Source organism: Musca autumnalis, unplaced genomic scaffold (genome assembly GCF_047663935.1).
Source record: "Musca autumnalis isolate F117 unplaced genomic scaffold, ASM4766393v1 scaffold_4, whole genome shotgun sequence".
NCBI classification, from domain to species: Eukaryota; Metazoa; Arthropoda; class Insecta; order Diptera; family Muscidae; genus Musca; species Musca autumnalis.
The window spans coordinates 26,879,895-26,900,370 of NW_027411977.1; the positions used below are offsets into that span (position 1 = coordinate 26,879,895).

General features: G+C 33.8%; 1 protein-coding gene across 1 annotated transcript; it reads right to left on the reverse strand.

The window, feature by feature from the left end:
* Positions 1-6,141: 6,141 nt before the first annotated feature.
* LOC141402823 (larval cuticle protein 65Ab1-like) lies at positions 6,142-6,450 on the reverse strand. Its single transcript, XM_073984812.1, has one exon. The coding sequence runs from the start codon at positions 6,448-6,450 to the stop codon at positions 6,142-6,144; it is 309 nt and encodes a 102-aa protein (XP_073840913.1).
* Between the last annotated feature and the right edge of the window lie 14,026 nt (positions 6,451-20,476).

The window sequence follows — 20,476 nt, forward strand, 5'->3', positions numbered from 1 at the left end:
ATTAAAATAAAATAAAATAAAACTAACATAAAATAAAATAAAAAAAAATTAAATGAAAATAAAATAAAATAACATAACATAAAAATAAAATAAAATAAAATAAAATAAAATAACAATAAAAAGTAAAAAATAAAAAGTAAAAAATAAAAATAAAAATAAGAAAATAAAATAAAATAACATAAAAATACAATTAAAAATAAAATAAATCAAAGTAAAATACAAATAAAAATAAAATAAAAAACTCGGACAGAGGGTTTAGTCTTAGTGTAAATCCGAGAAACATCGATTAAATAAAAATAAAGTAAAAATAACATAAATAAAATAAAATAAAATAAAATAAAATAAAATCAAATAAAATAAAATAAAATAAAATAAAATAAAATAAAATACAATAAAATAAAATAAAATAAAATAAAATAAAACAAAATAAATAAAATAAAATAAAATAAAATAAAATAAAATAAAATAAAATAAAATAAAATAAAATAAAATAAAATAAAATAAAGTAAAATAAAATAAAATAAAATAAAATAAAATAAAATAAAATAAAATAAAATAAAATAAAATAAAATAAAATAAAATAAAATAAAATAAAATAAAATACAATAAAATAAAATAAAATCAAATCAAATCAAATCAAATCAAATCAAATCAAATCAAATCAAATCAAATCAAATCAAATAAAATAAAATAAAACAAAATAAATAAAAATAAAGTTAAAATAACAAAAATAAAATAACATAAAAATAAAATAACATAAAAATAAAATAAAATAAAGTAAAATAAAATAAAACTAACATAAAATAAAATAAAAAAAAATGAAAATAAAATAAAATAACATAAAAATAAAATAAAATAAAACTAACATAAAATAAAATAAAAAAAAGAAATGAAAATAAAATAAAATAACATAAAAATAAAATAAAATAAAATAAAATAAAATAAAATAAAGTAAAATAAAACTAACATAAAATAAAATAAAACAATGAAATGAAAATAAAATAAAATAACATAAAAATAAAATAACAATAAAAAGTAAAAAATAAAAAGTAAAAAATAAAAATAAAAAAATAAAATAAAATAACATAAAAATACAATTAAAAATAAAATAAATCAAAGTAAAATACAAATAAAAATAAAATAAAAAAACTCTGACAGAGGGTTTAGTCTTAGTGTAAAACCGAGAAACATCGACAAAATAAAAACAAAGTAAAAATAATATAAATAAAATAAAATAAAATAAAATAAAATAAAATAAAATAAAATAAAATAAAATAAAATAAAATAAAATAAAATAAAATAAAATAAAATAAAATAAAATAAAATAAAATAAAATAAAATAAAATAAAATAAAATAAAATAAAATAAAATAAAATAAAATAAAATAAAATAAAATAAAATAAAATAAAATAAAATAAAATAAAATAAAATAAAATAAAATAAAATAAAATAAAATAAAATAAAATAAAATAAAATAAAATAAAATAAAATAAAATAAAATAAAATAAAATAAAATAAAATAAAAAATAAAATAAAATAAAATAAAGTAAAATATAATAAAATAAAATAAAATATAATAAAATAAAATAAAATAAAATAAAATAAAATAAAATAAAATAAAATAAAATAAATAAAATAAAATAAAATAAAATAAAATAAAATAAAATAAAATAAAATAAAATAAAATAAAATAAAATAAAATAAAATAAAATAAAATAAAATAAAATAAAATAAAATAAAATAAAATAAAATAAAATAAAATAAAATAAAATAAAATAAAATAAAATAAAATAAAATAAAATAAAATAAAATAAAATAAAATAAAATAAAATAAAATAAAATAAAATAAAATAAAATAAAATAAAATAAAATAAAATAAAATAAAATAAAATAAAATAAAATAAAACAAAATAAAGTTAAAATAACTAAAATAAAATAAAATAAAGTAAAATAAAATAAAACTAACATAAAATAAAATAAAAAAAATGAAATGAAAATAAAATAAAATAACATAAAAATAAAATAAAATAATAATAAAATAAAATAAAATAATATAAAATAAAATAAAATAAAATAAAATAAATAAAATAAAATAAAATAAAATAAAATAAAATAAAATAAAATAAAATAAAATAAAATAAAATAAAAATAAAAATAAAAATAAAAATAAAGTAAATATAAAATAAAAATAGCATAAAATAAAAATAAAATAAAAAAAGAAATTAAAATAAAATAACATAAAAATAAAATAAAATTAAAAATAAAATAAAACAAAATAAAATAAAAGTAAAATAAAATAAAAAATAAAATACAAACAAAATAAAAAGCTGGAAGTCCGGAAACGGTTGGTTCGGAGGTTGGAAGTTCGATATGGGGTGGTTCGCAGGGTGGAAGTGCAGAAGTGTGTTATTCGCAGGGTTGATGTTCGAAGGGGGGAAGCTCAGAGTAGGTGGTTCAGAGGTGGAAGTTCGGAAAAATTAATTCCATTCTTATTTATTCTTGTCATTACCATGTTTTCAATATTTCCGAAAAAATCTCCAGTCGTAACGTTTTAAAAACTTTACTTGTTTTAACAATGTACATTGGCAAAGAAGACGTTTACATCGAAAATTTTAGGCAAACTTATCAAAATTTGGTCTGCAAAAACAAAATGCAAACTTTTCTCTGGAACGAAAGAACACAATTTTTTGCAAAATCTTAGCAAAATATAATTTGTAGTTACAACTTTTCACTTAGCAGAAGAGGACGTTTGTGGAACAGAAATCAAAAAGAGAGCGATATTTTTTTGAAAACTTAGCAAACTCAACTTATCTTTAGCAACTTATCATTTATCAAAAATAAGGGTTCTGTGGAACGCAAACATTTGCGAATGGTCAAAAATATGGCTAAGTGCAAAATAAAAAGTTGATTAGTTGTTTCGTGGAATAAGGACCTGGTAAGTCCGCTATTGACCAGATATTTACTCTGCGGCAAATCCTGAAGAAGATGCAGATCGACACCTACGACCCGTTGGTCGATTATAAAGCAGGCTTCGGTAATTTATTAAGACGATTTTTAAAGACCACAATCATATCTAACTAACAAAAAACAATGAACACAATACCTGTTAATTTTTGCCCAGGACAATCGATTCCTGAACCATTGTGCGTCGTATGAACCATGAGCTTATCTGCTATACAACGACATCTTTATAGTTAGACGTATCGAGATGCAACGATTGTGTTGGCTAGACCATATTATAAGAATGCGCGAGGATGAACCCGCTAAAAATGCGTATAAATATGGGCCACATGGCGGTGCACGCAGAACTGATAGGCCAAGGCTTCGATGAAGCAAACAAGTGGAAGACGGGATGCAAAGGGGCGGTATTACAAAAAGCAAAGCAACAAACAGATAGGAATGGAAATCTTTTCTTAGTTCGTCTTCTGGAACAAATGTTCTGTGATGGGCCAGCTAAGTAAGTAAACATGAATATTCCGGTAATTTCAAGAGAAATAGGAGGAATAACATCTTAGCAGACAGTTATTAAGAATTTACAGGCAGTGTTGGCTTCTCCTAGCAAATATAATTACATATAACATTGAAACCACGATCACAACGACTTTTGAAGGTCTTTCGATAGTTATCGTGCCAACCAACCATTTTAGTTTTTTAGAATTTTTTAAAGCTTTTGGGTAATTGCGAAAAAATGGAATGCCTTCGATGAAAATTTCAATACAATCCTTGAACAGACACTTCAGCAAAAACTTGTAACTGTTGGGAGGGAAGTACCGGTACAGGTATGAGAAACAAGTAAAAAAGTATCAATCAACGTTGCTGGCAGAGATATAACCTCAGCCCTTGGTATAATCAGCTGTGCTGACGGAGATATACCCTCAGCCACTGAGGGTTTACCGTCGTAAAGGGGGCCGCAAGGACAACCTACCGAAAAATTATAATTCACTTTATCCGATTTTTGTGTGGGAGGTAATCGAAGGAGTGGACCGATATTAGAGCCCGCCATATATCTGAAAAGAATAATACGATGTTCAAAGTTTGGACCAAATTAATTGCTCTCTTCGAGATATCGTTCACACCATTTTACAGAAAAATTTTGAACTTTTGTGGGGGAGGTACCCGGAAGAGTGGACCGATATGGCCATCTTCGAAATTAATCTAAGGTTGGACAAAATATTACGATACCCAAAATTGGGTTCGAATCGATTGATTCTTTTTAGCCAGACGGACGGAAATGGCTAAATCGACTCCAAATTGTCGGAAACAAATTTCGTCCAAACATACTTGGGGTCTGAACCCGTTTTTGATGGGACACATTTTTGGTCGCATTAAAGTGTATAATCAGTAAAATGAAACATTTTATCCAAATGTAGTTTAGCTTCAAAAATGATTCATATCGGTCTTCTCCTTAGGTTACCTCCCCCAAAAAGTGCCACATGTTCAAAAGTTCCACCGATGCTACTCTTTGTGGTCCTGTTTACAGCGATATTATGTTTTTTCGTGGGCATAGTGGTCCAAACCCTCCAACTGCAATGACTGGAGGGCGTGCTATCTATCGAAAAGAAATGACTCCCAATATAAGATCCACTTCTAAAATAGACTTTGCCGATGCATTCCTTCAGGTACATCCACCTCAACACTTTTGAGTTTTGATCAAAATATATGTTATTGACGGCAAGTTCATACGTCCAAAAAGGTCACAATTCCGAAAACCCCTTAATATATATTTTTTGGGGAAAAGGGTTTTGGTTGTTAACCGATCTGCCCATAGATGAAAGTTTTAATTCACACAGGCTGAGGGTATATCTCTGTCCACAAAGACGAGTAGTAGCCAGCAAGTAGCCAGCCTTGGGCTGGGATTTAAGATTTTCGCCCTTGGTCAGATTGCGAACAATTTTGAAGTTTTGTGTGAGGTACCCGATTTGTGAATTTGCAAACTCTCCTCGGACTTTTGAATCAATATAAATCTTCTTGGAACTTGGTGTAGGTTTAGAAGGTGCCGACAGGATTATTTAAAGCTTATGGGACAGTATCTTATGGTGTATGGACTGGCCCTTGGAAGAAATTGTACCGCCGTAAAATTTGCCGCGAGTACAACATGCTGGAACACATTTCATGACGATCTGTCCCTAAAGTGCCAAAAAATTGTAAAATTTCTGTAAAAAGTACCCAAAGATAGCTTTCACAGAAAAGTAAAAAATTCTTGGTGCGATATAATCTATATTTAAAGCTTATCTACGATTGGAAGAAATATAATGACACGCAAAGTTTAGACCAAATCGGGCACTTTCTTCGGGGGTTATAGTCTCACTTCGGTTCAGAGATATCAAGCGCCCCTAAAGAAAACAAGTAACACACAATACTTCTGACGTCTATATAATACGATGTACAACGTTTGGACCAATTCGCTCTCTCCCTTCGAGGGTAATCTTACGTACTACCCAATTTAGTTGGTCCCGGCTGGCTTTTTTGGAGTTTTTGGGCTATTATCTCAAGAAGTAAGGACTTGCACCTGAAAATAATGGTAATGGGGAAAGCGAATAAAAGTTGTTACAACAAAAAACAAAAGGTTTCGAAGTCCGTTCGAGAGTTATCGTGCGCTCCAGCCACTACACATGGTGCCATGGGGGTATTTTATTGTATGAAGTATGAACTTTCCCCTAAAAAACGTGTACTGCCGTAATGGAGGCGGCGAATACATGCGTTGCCTCTTCACAAATTTTGTATGGGAAGTACTAGAAGGAATTGACGTATTTAGTCCATAATCGTCCCGTAGAGATGTTACGATACGAAAAGTGGTGGAGGTATCTGAAGGAGTGGACCGATATGCCTCATCTTCGAACTTGAACTAAGTTTGGACAAAATATTACTAACGCCAAATTTTGGACCAAATTGGTTCATCCGTTCGAGAGTTCGCACCAGATATACGGACGGACATGGCTAAATCGACTCCAAATTGTCTGAAACACATTTCGTCCAAACATACTTGGGATCTAATGAAAGTGTGTTTACCCTCGTTAGAATAAATGCTGAGGGTATAAAATTCAGTTTTATTGTACAGTATTGTTAGACACTCAATTATGTATAACTTTTCAACAATTTCATGTTCATTATTTATTCAAGAAACATTAAAATAGAACTTATTTAGGCAACGGGCAAATGGGCACCTTTGGGTTGGAAACCATTTTCATCAGCAATATATTCAACGGTGTATTTTTCGCCAGTCTTCTCATCGACCCAGGAGTAAGTACCCTTAACGACAATAGATTCATGATCGGTACCGGCATTTTCCAAATGACCAGCGGCAGCTTCGTATGTACCATCGGAGGTCTCAGCAACATATTCGAAATTTTCAGGTCCAACATCACTGACTTGCTTGACAATTTGAACTTCATCATGACCAGTGGCCATGGCGAGGGCGAAGAGAGCAACAAAAACAATGATGAATTTCATGGTGTCTGAACGTGTTTGTCCGTGGATAGTCAAAAACTTTGTGGATACTTTCTCTGTTCTAATTTCACTTATTTATACTGAAATTCGATTTAATGGAATTTGAAGGCATACTATAATCGGTATTTGGATCCATATTTTACATTTAATTCATATTTTGTACTTAAAATAACGGGACAAGTTATCTAATAATTGTTGGTATTTATTCAGTGCATATTGCTGGCGCTACTCTTAAGCAGGTATTTTGTACATGACAATGTATTAAATTGTTGCCTATTCAGAATTGAATACAATTTATTTTATTGAATTATATTATTAGCATAATAAAATAAAATATTGTTAATGACATCATACCCTGGTAATTGTGAATTGTGTCTTGAAGTTTTATTACAATTTATAATGAACATACGGACCGACGGACGTACAAAGTCTAATTGCTGTATATTATTGACCTATTTTTATCGGTATAAATAAAGATGTTTCGATGCCACGTGAGCGATCTTTGTTTTCACAGTAATTTGTATGGGGCCAAAGGTGTATTTTCACGAAAATTCTATAATGACCGCCTTAATGGACCAATCGATGAAAAATTTTACCAGTTCATTGTGGCCCATTCAATTTTCAATAATTTTTATAGGATTCGTACTTTAGTCACAACAATGAACTGGTAAAGTTTCTTGAAAATGCACCTTTGGCCCCATACAAATAACTATAGAACCAAAGATCGACCAGATGGCCCGATTGACGTTAACCGATCGCCATTAAATTTCATATTTAAGTTTTGTGGATCAAGTGGAAAAAAACAATTAGGGGTTAGACCTTTCAAATGAATCGGTCGCCCTAATATCTATATATATAAAGTAGAAAATTGTTTCTATGTTTGTTTGCTTGAAATTTATGGGCTCAAAAACCGCTCAACCGATCCCATATATATTTTCGTCCGAAAGTATTTGATGCACCAATAACGCTGTATATGTCCGATTTCAATGAAATTTGGATTGTGTGACGGAATTTTACCTATAACTAAATGTTCCAAAATATATCGAAATCGGTTCAGATTTGGATGTAGCTCCTATATATATTTTCGTCCGATTTCGAGCATTTGATGAACCGAACACGTGTCCGATTTCAATGAAATTTGGAATGTGTGCATATTTCGCACCATATCTCCAAAACTGATAAGTTATTCGTTGACTTAGCTTTAAAAAATTAGTCGCTGGAATGTAATTCACAAGTCTTCAGAGCATTTCATTCTTGTAAAATACCTCTATCACGCTGTTTCAAAGACAATGTGATAAATATATGTATCAACAATGCATTGAAATCCCAAATATGAAAATCAACAGCCTGTATGAACATTGTTTGAAATATATTTTATAAAAAGTATGATACGAAATACCGCCTAAACAACATGAAATATGTATTTTAGGGTTGCAGAATATCTTATCTTTATACATTAGCTAATAAAAAATCATCTTCTTAAACGGCGGAAAGGAAACCGCTTCTATAAGATATGTCATTGTTGGTACAAAGTGTTTAAGCAATGATTGTTTAGTTTTAGCTTTAAAATCTTTCATGAATTGAGAGTCAATGGTATCAATTGAGCAGGCTTACAAAAGTTTTTTAGACCAAAGCATAGACTAATGAATATACAGACGACGAATTACTCAATTTTTCCGCGGTCAAGTCACTCAAACCCGAAAGCTCATAAAAGTTCGAAGACGATTTTTGGGAAAAATTACCTTATTTTCTTGAATATTTTTGTCTGAGGATATAGTTCCCATCAAAAACTAACCCTATGTAGACTAGGGTTATGACTTTTTGACAGTTTTCCTCAAAAATGATTTCCTGTAGCAGGGATGAATGAACTTTTGCCTATTAATCACGATGCTATCATTTATTCCATTGAAATATAAAAAAAGTTCACGCACAAATCGATTTAAAAAAAAAAATAATTTTTTGCAAAAATATATGAAATGAAAAAAAAAATCAACAAATTATTTTTTGCTGCACGAATGAATAAATATAAGCCTACTAATAACTATAATAACGTTTATTTCATTCAAATATTAAAAAACCGCGAAAAAAGTAACTTTGAAAAAATTTTAAATTTTTTGTTTTTTGTTAAAAAATTATATTTTTGAATAAAAGCGTTTACGACATTTTTACGATTCTCAGAATTGAAGAAAAGTAGTGAGAAATAAATTTTATGTCATTTTAATTATCTCATGTGGCTCTAAAGTTTATTTTCAATTATATATCTGTTTTCAGTGACTTTAAAAAATTGTCCATAATTTTGATAAATTCAAATTTTAAAATCATTTTGTGCGTGATGTTTTTTCACCGAATCACCTTATAATTAAGATTTTATGTAATCTTATGGCAAAACTCATCACGCTATGATACAGGGATATGAGGTTGTAAAAAAGTCATAACCCTAATGTAGACTTTTGTCAGAACAAAATTGCTCTGTTCCAGAACCTGCAAGAAGCTACTACTTTTTACTACGATAACATTTTTTCCTTTATGTTATCGAAAAAAATAGTAAAAATTAGTAGATTCTTGCAGTACTGGAACAGATCAAAAATTTGTTAAGTTGTATTTTTGTCATTTTATATTGAATTTCTTAGTTACCACACTCAATTCGAACATACTCGGTGAGAGCATTCCGGCGTCTATGTCTTCATTAGTCTATGCTCAGAGTAGTTTTTGTATTTGCTTCTCTCATGAAGAAAACAAATGGCAAACAAACATCATCAATAAGTACCAGACTACAAAAACGAAGCAAATAATTTTAGGAAGATTTTGGTCGGTTTTATATTCTTGTTCGATGTTCGTGTTTAGTAAGGGTATCTTGCACGACTTCTAAAGGCAGACCAAAAATTTAGCACGATCGTGTCACATAGTGCAGATCGTGTTTAGTCGTGACGTGCAAAACCGTGTCGAACAAAAAAACACGATCACGCACGGCCAAAAATGCATACCGGCACGACACGCACAAACACGGTGTTTTTCGAGAAGGCACGAAACGCACTACTCACGGCACGACACGTGCCCACCTCTAGTTTGCATTTTCAGAGTTGCAGAGTGTATTTGGTCTTCGTGAGGGGTATTAAACATTCCATATAAAATTTGTCGGTATAGGTCCACGGCGTCGGGTGACGTAGGGGATGAATTATACCAAGCAACGGTCTTGACCGGCTTTAACATGGCAAAGCCCAGGATTTATCTTGGTCCCTCTTTCATCTCAAGTGGACACTGACCTCCCCGTGGTGTCACCTGGGGAACTGCCTTTAACACCCGTTAAAGGTAGTGAGCTAACATGTGCCGCGCGTTCACCCATAAGAACGTTTAAAACTTGGGTTTGGGCGTCGGGATAGTAACCCTCCCCTAGAAAAAACATCCTACTATGAAAAAACGAAAGAAAAGAAAAACAAACCCCTCTAAAGTTGACGAACCACGCAAACGTTTAAGGACCATGATCTGCGAATCTGCACCTGGAATGTTCGCACTCTTTATAGAGAAGGTGCAGTCTTCGCATTGGCAGACGTACTTGAAAAGTACAAGGCCGATATTACTGCCATACAGGAAATACGATGGATTGGGAAAGGCGTCACAACAACACCTAAAGATGACGCACTGTATTATAGCTGCCATGACGTAAAGCATGAGTTTTGTTGCGGATCCGAAGTTAGTCGGAGACTAAAACATCTTGTATCCAGCTTCACCCCAGTGAATGAAAGACTTGCTGCAATTCGAATAAAAGCTAAATTCTGCAACATCAGCTTTATTTGCGGTCATGCTCCCACTGAAGAAAAGGACGAACAGACCAAAGATATATTTTACGAGCGCTTAGAAGAAACATATGACCGTTGCCCTGCCCATGACATTAAAATCATTCTAGGCGATTTTAATGCCAAAATTGGAAAGGAGAACATCTTTGGCCCAACAGTCGGGAAATTCAGTGTCCACAGTGAAACATCTGACAATAGTATGAGGCTGATAGACTTTGCAGCTGCAAAAAACATGGTAGTTAGCAGTACCAGATTTAATCATCTCGATATTCATAAGGGCAACTGGCTGTCTCCAGATCAAAGAACAAGTAATCAAATTGATCATGTTGTAATAGATGGAAGACATTCATCCAGCGTGTTGGATGTACGATCGTTCCGAGGCGCAAACATTGATTCGGACCACTACCTTGTTGCAGCAAAGGTACGTACCCGTCTAAACGTTGCAAATAAAGCACGAACAGACTCAACGCGGAAGTTGGACATCGATAGGCTGCAAACACAACAGATAGCCACAGCATATTCCACTCAACTAGCCCAATTGCTTAACGCGAGCACTCCTTGTCCCGATAACGTAACAACACAATGGCAACATATTGCCCACTCCATGCAAACAGCCGCAAAATCCATACTTGGATTCCAGAGACCTTCACAAAGGAATTGATGGTATGACCAGGAGTGTCGAGCTGCTACCGAAGAGAAAAATGCGGCATATAGAGCTACTTTAAAATCAGTAGCAACGCGTAGCGAGCGAGAGAGATATCGGGAGAAAAGGAGAGAAGAGAAACGTCTTTTCCGCAAGAAAAAGAGAGAAATGGAAAAGCGGGAGTGTGAAAAAATCGAGATGTACAGGAGCCAGAATGAAGTCCGAAAATTCTACCAAAGAGTGAAACATCAAACTGATGGCTTTGGTACAGGCACATCCTCCTGTAGAAACCAGCAAGGTAATCTGGTAACAGATACAGATAGAATGTATACCGCCCGGCCAAGATGAGGTAAAAATAGCAATAAACCGGCTGAAGAATAATAAAGCAGCAGGAGCCGATGGCTTACCAGCCGAGCTGTTTAAAACCGGAGGCGACGCGCTGAAGAACGCGTACCAGACGATTGGAACCTGAGCATCCTATGTCCCGTCCACAAGAAAGGAGATAAGACTGTATGCTCAAACTATAGGGGCATGAGTCTTCTCCCTATTGCCTATAAGATAGTGTCAGGGATATTGTGCGAACGACTAAAGCCAATGGCCAACGAAATAATTGGACCATACCAATGTGGCTTTAGACCTGGCAAGTCCACCATTGACCAGATATTTACCCTGCGGCAAATCCTAGAGAAGACCCAAGAGATGCAGATCGACATATTTCACCTTTTTGTCGATTATAAAGCAGCATTCGACAGTCCCCTCCGATCAAAGGTATTCCACGCAATGTCTGAATTTGGTATCCCCGCAAAGCTCATCCGGCTTTGTAAGATGACTCTAACTGACACAAGATCTTCAGTTAAAATTGGAAAGAACCTCTCCGAAGAATTTTGTACCAAAAGAGGTTTCAGACAAGGAGACAGCCTTTCGTGTGACCTATACAACATTTTGCTGGAAAAGGTAATACGAGATGCAAACGTCAAAAGAAATGGCACAGTTTACACCAATAGCCACATGTTACTTGCCTATGCTGATGACATAGACATCATGGGACGATCAGTAAAGGAAGTAACTGATACCTTTAGGAAGGTCGAAGCAGAATCTGCGAAAGTGGGTCTGGCGGTAAACGGCGAAAAGACCAAATTGATGGTGTCGACGCGCAAAGCGTCCATAGAGCTCGGACCAACTGTGGAAGTTGGTACCTACAATTTTGAGGTAGTTAAAGGCTTCGTCTACCTCGGCACTGCCATAAACACAACAAACAACATCAGTTGTGAAATAAGAAGAAGAATTGTATTGGCCAACAGATGCTACTATGGTCTAAGTAAGCAATTTAAAAACAAAGCCACATATCGTCAAACAAAAATAACACTATACAAAACGCTGATACTACCCGTGCTAATGTATGGCTCCGAAGCATGGGTACTTGCGCAAGCAGATAAGGCAGTGCTTGGTGTGTTTGAGAGGAAAATTCTTCGAAAGATCTACGGGCCGATTTGCGTTGACGGTGAATATCGACGTCGTATGAACCACGAGCTATATAAGCTATACAAAGACATGAATATAGTTAAACGTATCGAGATGCAACGATTGCGTTGGCTAGGCCATATCATGAGAATGAGCGATGATGAACCCGCTAAAAAGGCGTATGAATACATGCCACATGGCGGTGCACGCAGAATCGGCAGGCCTAAGCTTCGATGGAGCATACAAGTGGATGAAGAAATGAAAAGGCGCGGTATTCCAAAAAGTCAAGCGAAAAACAGAGAGGAATGGAGATCTTTTCTTAGTTCGGTCTATGGAACAAATGTTCTGTAATGGGCCAACTAAGTAAGTAAGTAATCTTCTTCATAAATAAAAGGAAATTAATTGTTCCATTTTACTTCAATACAACTCGTGATGGAGGGTATAACAAGTTCTGCTTAGCCGAACTTAACGCCGTTTTTTACTTGTTATTTAAAAGCCTGTAGCGGAACAATAACTATTACACAATTTACAGCGTCTATTCTGATCGGAACCAGACCTCTATTTTGTGACGTTCGGTCCGTAATTGCGGCATGGAGTTTGATGACAATATTTAATGGACGGACACATATCCCTAAATCGATGTATCTCGTCCAGATATGAAAATGGCATGCAACAAGGGGCGTTTACGATGAATATTTCTCGGCATTAAATGGATTTTCGGGAAAACAAACATATTATACACTTTCCACATTGTGTTGTAAGGTATAAAGAACGAAGTCAATGAAAATTTAAGGAATTTTAGTTGGGAATCTTTTGAAATAAGTAAAAAAGTATCAATTCACTTTGCCCACAGAATTATACCCTCAGCCTATTTGAGTTGAAACGTTCATCTATGGACAGATTGAATTCCGGCTACACAACCAAAATTTTAAGAATTTTGTGGTCCTTTATGGACGGACGAACTTGTCGACAAAAATACGGATTTCTATAAACGTCAACAGTTCTGCAGAAGAGGTACTTAAAGGAATAGACTTACATAGTCCATTTTGGAAGTGGACCCAAAATAATAACTTCCAGAATGGACAAGTCATTCTGTTCGATAGATAAGGCGTCCACCAGTCATTTCAGTTTGTCACCGTATAAATATTGGGCTTTTGGACCATTATGTCAGGAAGCGTGGACTTGCCCACGAAGAACATAATATCGCTGTAAACAAAAATTGTCCACAAAATCCTCGTGCAGATCATAAAATGCACTGAAACAAAAATGTTGATTTTTTGTGAGGTAGGTACCCTACGGAGTGGAACGATATGGTCCATTTTAGAACTTAAACTAAGTTTGGACACAATATTACGTAATGCAAAGTTTGGACCAAATCGGTTGCTCCGTTCAACAGATAGTGAGCGTACCATTTTAGTGACATAAAAGGAGGTACCGATGGGTGTGGTCCGATATTACCCATTTTCGAACTTAAACTTATTCTGAACAAAATATTACGAGGACAAAATTTTTTACTGAATAGGCTGATTCGTTCGAAAGTTATTGTCATTCCAGCCGCTACACCCGTAGGGTTTTTTACAGTTTTCTGGCCATTTTCACAGGAAGTATAGACTTGCCCCTGAAAAAAATTGTACCGTCATAAAGGAAGCAGCTAATACAAGTTGTTACAACAAAAATCAAAGGAATTCGAAAGCAGGTCTTAAACTGCAATTTTCCGAAATTTTGTGTGTTTGGTACCTCTCACACAAAATTTCGGAAAATTGCAGTTCGAACTGGATCTATGACTCGTAGAAATATTAAGTGCAGTACACATTGTCAGTTTTAAATGTCGATTTTTCGCAATTATCGATAACTGTCCAACCGCCCAGCATCCACAAAATATTTTGCGGTTGCATGATGAATGACAAAAATGAACGGCCACACTAGCAAGCACGCGGAAAGCTGCCATTTAAAACTGACTATGTGTACCCAGTTTTACGATGTGTAAAGTATGGATCAAATCGATTCACGCCGTTATCGGTTATCGTGTGTACTATTTCAACGAAAAATTTTGAACTTTTGAGGGTGAGGTGCGTGAAGAAGTGGACCGATATAACCCATCTTCAAACTTAAAATAAGTTTAGACAAAATATTACGAAGGACCGAAACGGCTGATCCGTTCGAAAGTTATAGTACGCTCGAGCCAGCCAGCCAGACAGAAGGACGGACAGATTTCGCCCACACATATTTGGGGTCTAAAACCATTATTTTGATGAAGCACATTTTTGGTCGTATCGTTAGCATAAAGGCTGAGGGTTAGGCCGGGGCGATTTGTATGGAAGGAAAAAAACCTTAATGGGCTCTCCGCGTTTCTGATTTCTGGGATTGAACTGAGCAAAAAAGTCCGCTAGAACATAGGACTACGGTGAAAATCAAGCCTCCCGATTTTAACTTTAAATTTTTTATCCACGTTTTTTAGACATTTTGGCATATAATAGCCAAACCATTGAGATTTTCGATCGAACACAAGGATAAAAATTGTAGCCAAGACAGTAATTAAGAATTCTCTAATACATCGCAAAAGCTTTGGAATGCTCCTTCAGGCAGTTTCGGCCTTGAAAAGGTGCAAACTTTTCGAAAAATGTCGATAAATGGCACTGTGCTACAAAAGTTGACCAGAAAAATATTTAACCGTTCTGATGCAAAATTATATCGTGTTGGGATCCATGGACAAGGACAATGCCATTAGTTCGTTTGTGCCACTACGTTTTATTTTTTTATAACGGTAAAAGTAGTGAAAATCTGGGTTTCTTACATTTTCAACTTTAAACGGACATATCTTCTTTTTAACAACGGATTTCTATTGATCCTCCTTCAATTCGTATTGGGCCCGAATTAATGGCACGATACCCACCACATGACCTCCATCTGTTTAGCTACCAGCCAACCCACTCACCTGTTTCCTGATTCTATACGGACGTAGTTAGTCCAAGTTGCAGGATGTTTGAAATTGGATTCAGAAGAAGCAGAACTAGATAACTGCATAAAACGAACATACAAACATATTTTCGTTGCTACAGCAACTTTTTGAATCCATCTGATTCATATGTATCTGTGTCACAAAAAGCTGTTTAATATTTTTATTTATGTTCCCTTCCTTTCTGTTAATAGATTGTGAACTGAATCTTTTTTCAACCTATTTAACCCTGGCAATTAAATGTCAAATTTACAAATTGCTAGATTTGATACTTTCTGCTCACCCAAATTTGTGTAGTAGAAAATAGCAGAAGAGAGCGCCATTTTTGTTTAAAGAGAAGTTCAACTTTTGCTACTTTTTGGAGTACAGGAACGCATTTTTAGCATAAAATTGGAAAAAATAGGACTAAATAGTACTATTTTGCAGGTTCTGGAACACAACTTATATGTGACATGATATTCGCAAGTGACTCACTCACAAGTTGTCAATTTTTTGCACTTCATTACTTAGGAGTGAGTCAACTTACATGGCATCAATTGAAATATTCTTTGGAATTCGTTGATGGACCTTCAGTAATAATAACGATCTTTTTCTGCCCCACCAAACTCGTAGCCTTTTTACTTTGGAATGAGTTATAGGTACCCAACAGCCAATTTAATCGGTTCAAAGGAATATTCGTATTACACAATATAGTGCAATATGTAGTATTTTCAAATGGAAATTGACATTAAGTGTCAATTAAGACCACCTCCAAATACCATAAATTCTAGTCTAAAGATTTTTAAAAGCAGGACATTGACATTTAATCAAAGTTCTCCACCCAATCTTAGAAAACGAAAAAAAAACACACACAAAATTCAAAGAAAAACTGCCAATGAAATCAAAAGTGTGAAAACTGGTTCCATTAAATAAAAAAGTTGATTAACCAATATGCCAGATACACTACAAACAGTAATACCAACAAATCTTGGCAAAAAAAAAAAATCTTCAAGCAGCAGAAGCAACAGTACAACAAAACAGTAGAAGAAGACACACAAACAAAAACAACAAAAACACCATGCTTGAATTTGGATTTATTGTTAACATCGACGTGATAATTTCACGGAACACGTTGAGAAGCTAAAATTAATTTTGTTTTAGCCGGTATTTTTCATTTGCAACTAATCAGGCAAGCCGTAACCAGTCAACCATCAGCCAGAGAGCCACCCCAAACAGCCAATAAATAAGACAATCAAGTAAGTGTGGGTATTGTGTGGTGGCAAACTGGCTTTTAGAGTCATGCAAACAACTATGGAACAAGCGCAGCATCTTCATATTCAATCGTATGTCTGTCTGTATGTAGGTAGGTACTAGGCAGCGTTTAAAAGTTTGGCTAAAGCATACAAGCAAAATGCTCAAACGAGATTATCATACAGAAGAAGAAGAAAAAAAGAAGTCGCAGAGACTAAACAGCATTGGATGACTTTTTATGGCTACAAAGAAGAAGATGAAGTAAAAGACAACAAAAACAAGAAGACACATGCAAGAGTGAGGTGCGCACGCGTCGACCTTGAACAAAGTAAGACTCGTTGTGCGCAAAAAAAAAATGCCATCAATAAACCAGAAAAATGAATCTTCTCTAGCAACAGGAGAGGAAAAAAAATTGGTCAAAATCCATGCCAGAAAAAAAACCAACCTACAGTGGTCAGTAATTTCGTGGGGCATGAGGGGAGTTAAAAAGTCATAAAACACCAACTGACAATTTAACATTCATAACATACAACAAAGGCACATACATACGTACTTCTTGTACGCATGCACAACGCATCTTTGCCAACAAACAACAAGAATACCGGTTGTGGTATTTTATGATGTAACTTTTAGTTTTTTTCTAAAGAACAAATGCAGCAACAACAAAAGTTGCTGTACAGCCTATATGCAGTACGGTGTGACCCCTTAACTGTGAAGGACTGTTGTGATGCAAACAAATAAACAGTTTCATTTATAGCCATAAAAAAACTGGAATTTGCTTTGACATTCAAATCAGAACATTGATTGCACTCGGAAACGTGTTTAAACGGAAATAACACTGAATTACCAAAACTTGTGAAATCTTTTCAAAATTTATAGGTCAGATTTTATAAGAAGACCATTTAAGAGAAATTTTTCTGGAAAAATTTTAAATTTCTGAATTATGAGATAAAACTAAAACTTTAAACTTTTATTGAATTGAATTAATTGAGCTATCATGACCTAAGGAGTTTAAACTTTTGCAACTTTAAATTGAACCAGTGAGCAAAGGCTATAGTTGGGACGAGGCCAACTATGTGATACCCTACACCAGTACTCCTGTGCATAAGCTTTTCACTCGTAAACATTTCTTTTAGGGAGATACTAAAGTTTTGACCTATGTGGATTCTATACCAAATGACTTAAGGCGAACTGAAACAAACTAATTGATATTTAATTTTATATTTGACTACTGTCAATATCTACTTGGTACTGATTGAAAGCTTTACTGGTCTTCTTGATTAGCATTTTACATGTCTTTAATAAACCAGATAGAAGCAGAAGTAGTGTCATTAAAGTAAAAACTTCAACAAGTTAATATTGTGATAGCTTCGATCCTTTTGCAATAACTCTGATATCACTGTGAACCGAAAATTTGGGGCGGAGATAATTCCTTTTGGGAATAAACGCCCTTGGTAATTATATTAAGAATCCCGAAGGACAGATCCGCCGTTTGTCGAACTTCCGAGTTATGGCGTCATGAAGTTTCTGCTGAAGACCCTGTAAGAAAATTAGCGTTATATCTTTGTTAACTGTTGTTTTAGCTTATTTACATGATGACATGTCTTCAGTCAAATCAAAAGAGGATTATTTTCGTAGATCATTTCGATCTTCTAACTCGTAGATCATTTCGACCTTCTAACTCGCTTCCTTCAGTGTCCTTTTCGTCCATTATTTTAAGAACCGCTATAAAAGTACCACAATATGACTTTTTTCAACTTCGACATGTTCTCCAAAAATGTCGCTCAGAAAATTGTAGGTACGAATCTCATTGACAACTAAAGGATTTTGTCTCGTGATTTTGGTGATGGTCAAAATTTCGTGATGATACGATCAAAATTCCGATTAAAAAAATGGAAACCAGTAAGAAAAGGAACAAAGTCGGGCGGGGCCGACTATGTGATACCCTACACCACTGTGAATATGTAAAATATAAATCGGAGCTATTTCCAGATCTTAACCGATTTTGATATAATTTGGCACATTTATTTCCAGACCGAATTCAGTTACACATTCCAAATATCATTGAAATCGGACTTATATATCGTGTTTGGAGCAGAAAATACACGAAATCGGCCGAAAATATATATGGATGCTATATCCAAATCTGAACCGATTTCGATATAATTTGGCACATTTATTTCTAGACTGAATTCAGTCACACATTCCAAATTTCATCGAAATCGGAAATATATAGCGTGTTTGGTACAGAAAATACGTGAAATCGGCCCAAAATATATATGTGAGCTATATCCAAATCTGAACCGATTTCTATATAATTTGTCACATTTATTTCTAGACTGAATTCGGTCACACATTCCAAATTTCATCGAAATCGGAAAAATATAGCGTGTTTGGTACATAAAATACGTGAAATCGGCCGAAAATATATATGGGAGCAATTTTGATTTTTCAAAATAGTCTGGCTTAATCCCTTTTGTTGTTTTAATATTCAAAACAACAAGTTTATTAGTGGAGAAGGTTTGGCATTGTTCGCCAAGGGGTAAGGCAAGGAAGACTAGTTTCGATCCACGCCACTGGATCTCATCAGTTCCCTTTGTTTCTTGTTTGTGGATATTCTCCACCGAAGTTATTTTTCAATAACTTCTTCAACAAGAAACTTTTTATACCCAAACATCAATCGTCAGCTCGAAGTATAAACGTAAACAAAGAAAAACCTTCAATGAGAAGTTTTTCTTTGGTAACCTAACACAACTCCGACGAAAGTGTTTACGAAGGTTTGCTTTGTTTCGTAAACACTTTCGTCGGAGTTGTGTTAGGTTACCAAAGAAAAACTTCTCATTGAAGGTTTTTCTTTGTTTACGTTTATACTTCGAGCTGACGATTGATGTTTGGGTATAAAAAGTTTCTTGTTGAAGAAGTTATTGAAAAATAACTTCGGTGGAGAATATCCACAAACAAGAAACAAAGGGAACTGATGAGATCCAGGCGCGTGGATCGAAACTAGTCTTCCTTGCCTTACCCCTTGGCGAACAATGCCAAACCTTCTCCACTAATAAACTTGTTGTTTTGAATATTAAAACAACAAAAGGGATTAAGCCAGACTATTTTGAAAAATCAAAATTGCTCCCATATATATTTTCGGCCGATTTCACGTATTTTATGTACCAAACACGCTATATTTTTCCGATTTCGATGAAATTTGGAATGTGTGACCGAATTCAGTCTAGAAATAAATGTGACAAATTATATAGAAATCGGTTCAGATTTGGATATAGCTCACATATATATTTTGGGCCGATTTCACGTATTTTCTGTACCAAACACGCTATATATTTCCGATTTCGATGAAATTTGGAATGTGTGACTGAATTCAGTCTAGAAATAAATGTGCCAAATTATATCGAAATCGGTTCAGATTTGGATATAGCATCCATATATATTTTCGGCCGATTTCGTGTATTTTCTGCTCCAAACACGATATATAAGTCCGATTTCAATGATATTTGGAATGTGTAACTGAATTCGGTCTGGAAATAAATGTGCCAAATTATATCAAAATCGGTTAAGATCTGGAAATAGCTCCGATTTATATTTTACATATTCACAGTGGTGTAGGGTATCACATAGTCGGCCCCGCCCGACTTTGTTCCTTTTCTTACTGGTTTCCATTTTTTTAATCGGAATTTTGATCGTATCATCACGAAATTTTGACCATCACCAAAATCACGAGACAAAATCCTTTAGTTGTCAATGAGATTCGTACCTACAATTTTCTGAGCGACATTTTTGGAGAACATGTCGAAGTTGAAAAAAGTCATATTGTGGTACTTTTATAGCGGTTCTTAAAATAATGGACGAAAAGGACACTGAAGGAAGCGAGTTAGAAGGTCGAAATGATCTACGAGTTAGAAGATCGAAATGATCTACGAAAATAATCCTCTT

Bases quoted from the DNA above. Each gene is read 5' to 3' on its own strand.
- LOC141402823 (XM_073984812.1), bottom strand. From the start codon at position 6,450: ATGAAATTCATCATTGTTTTTGTTGCTCTCTTCGCCCTCGCCATGGCC.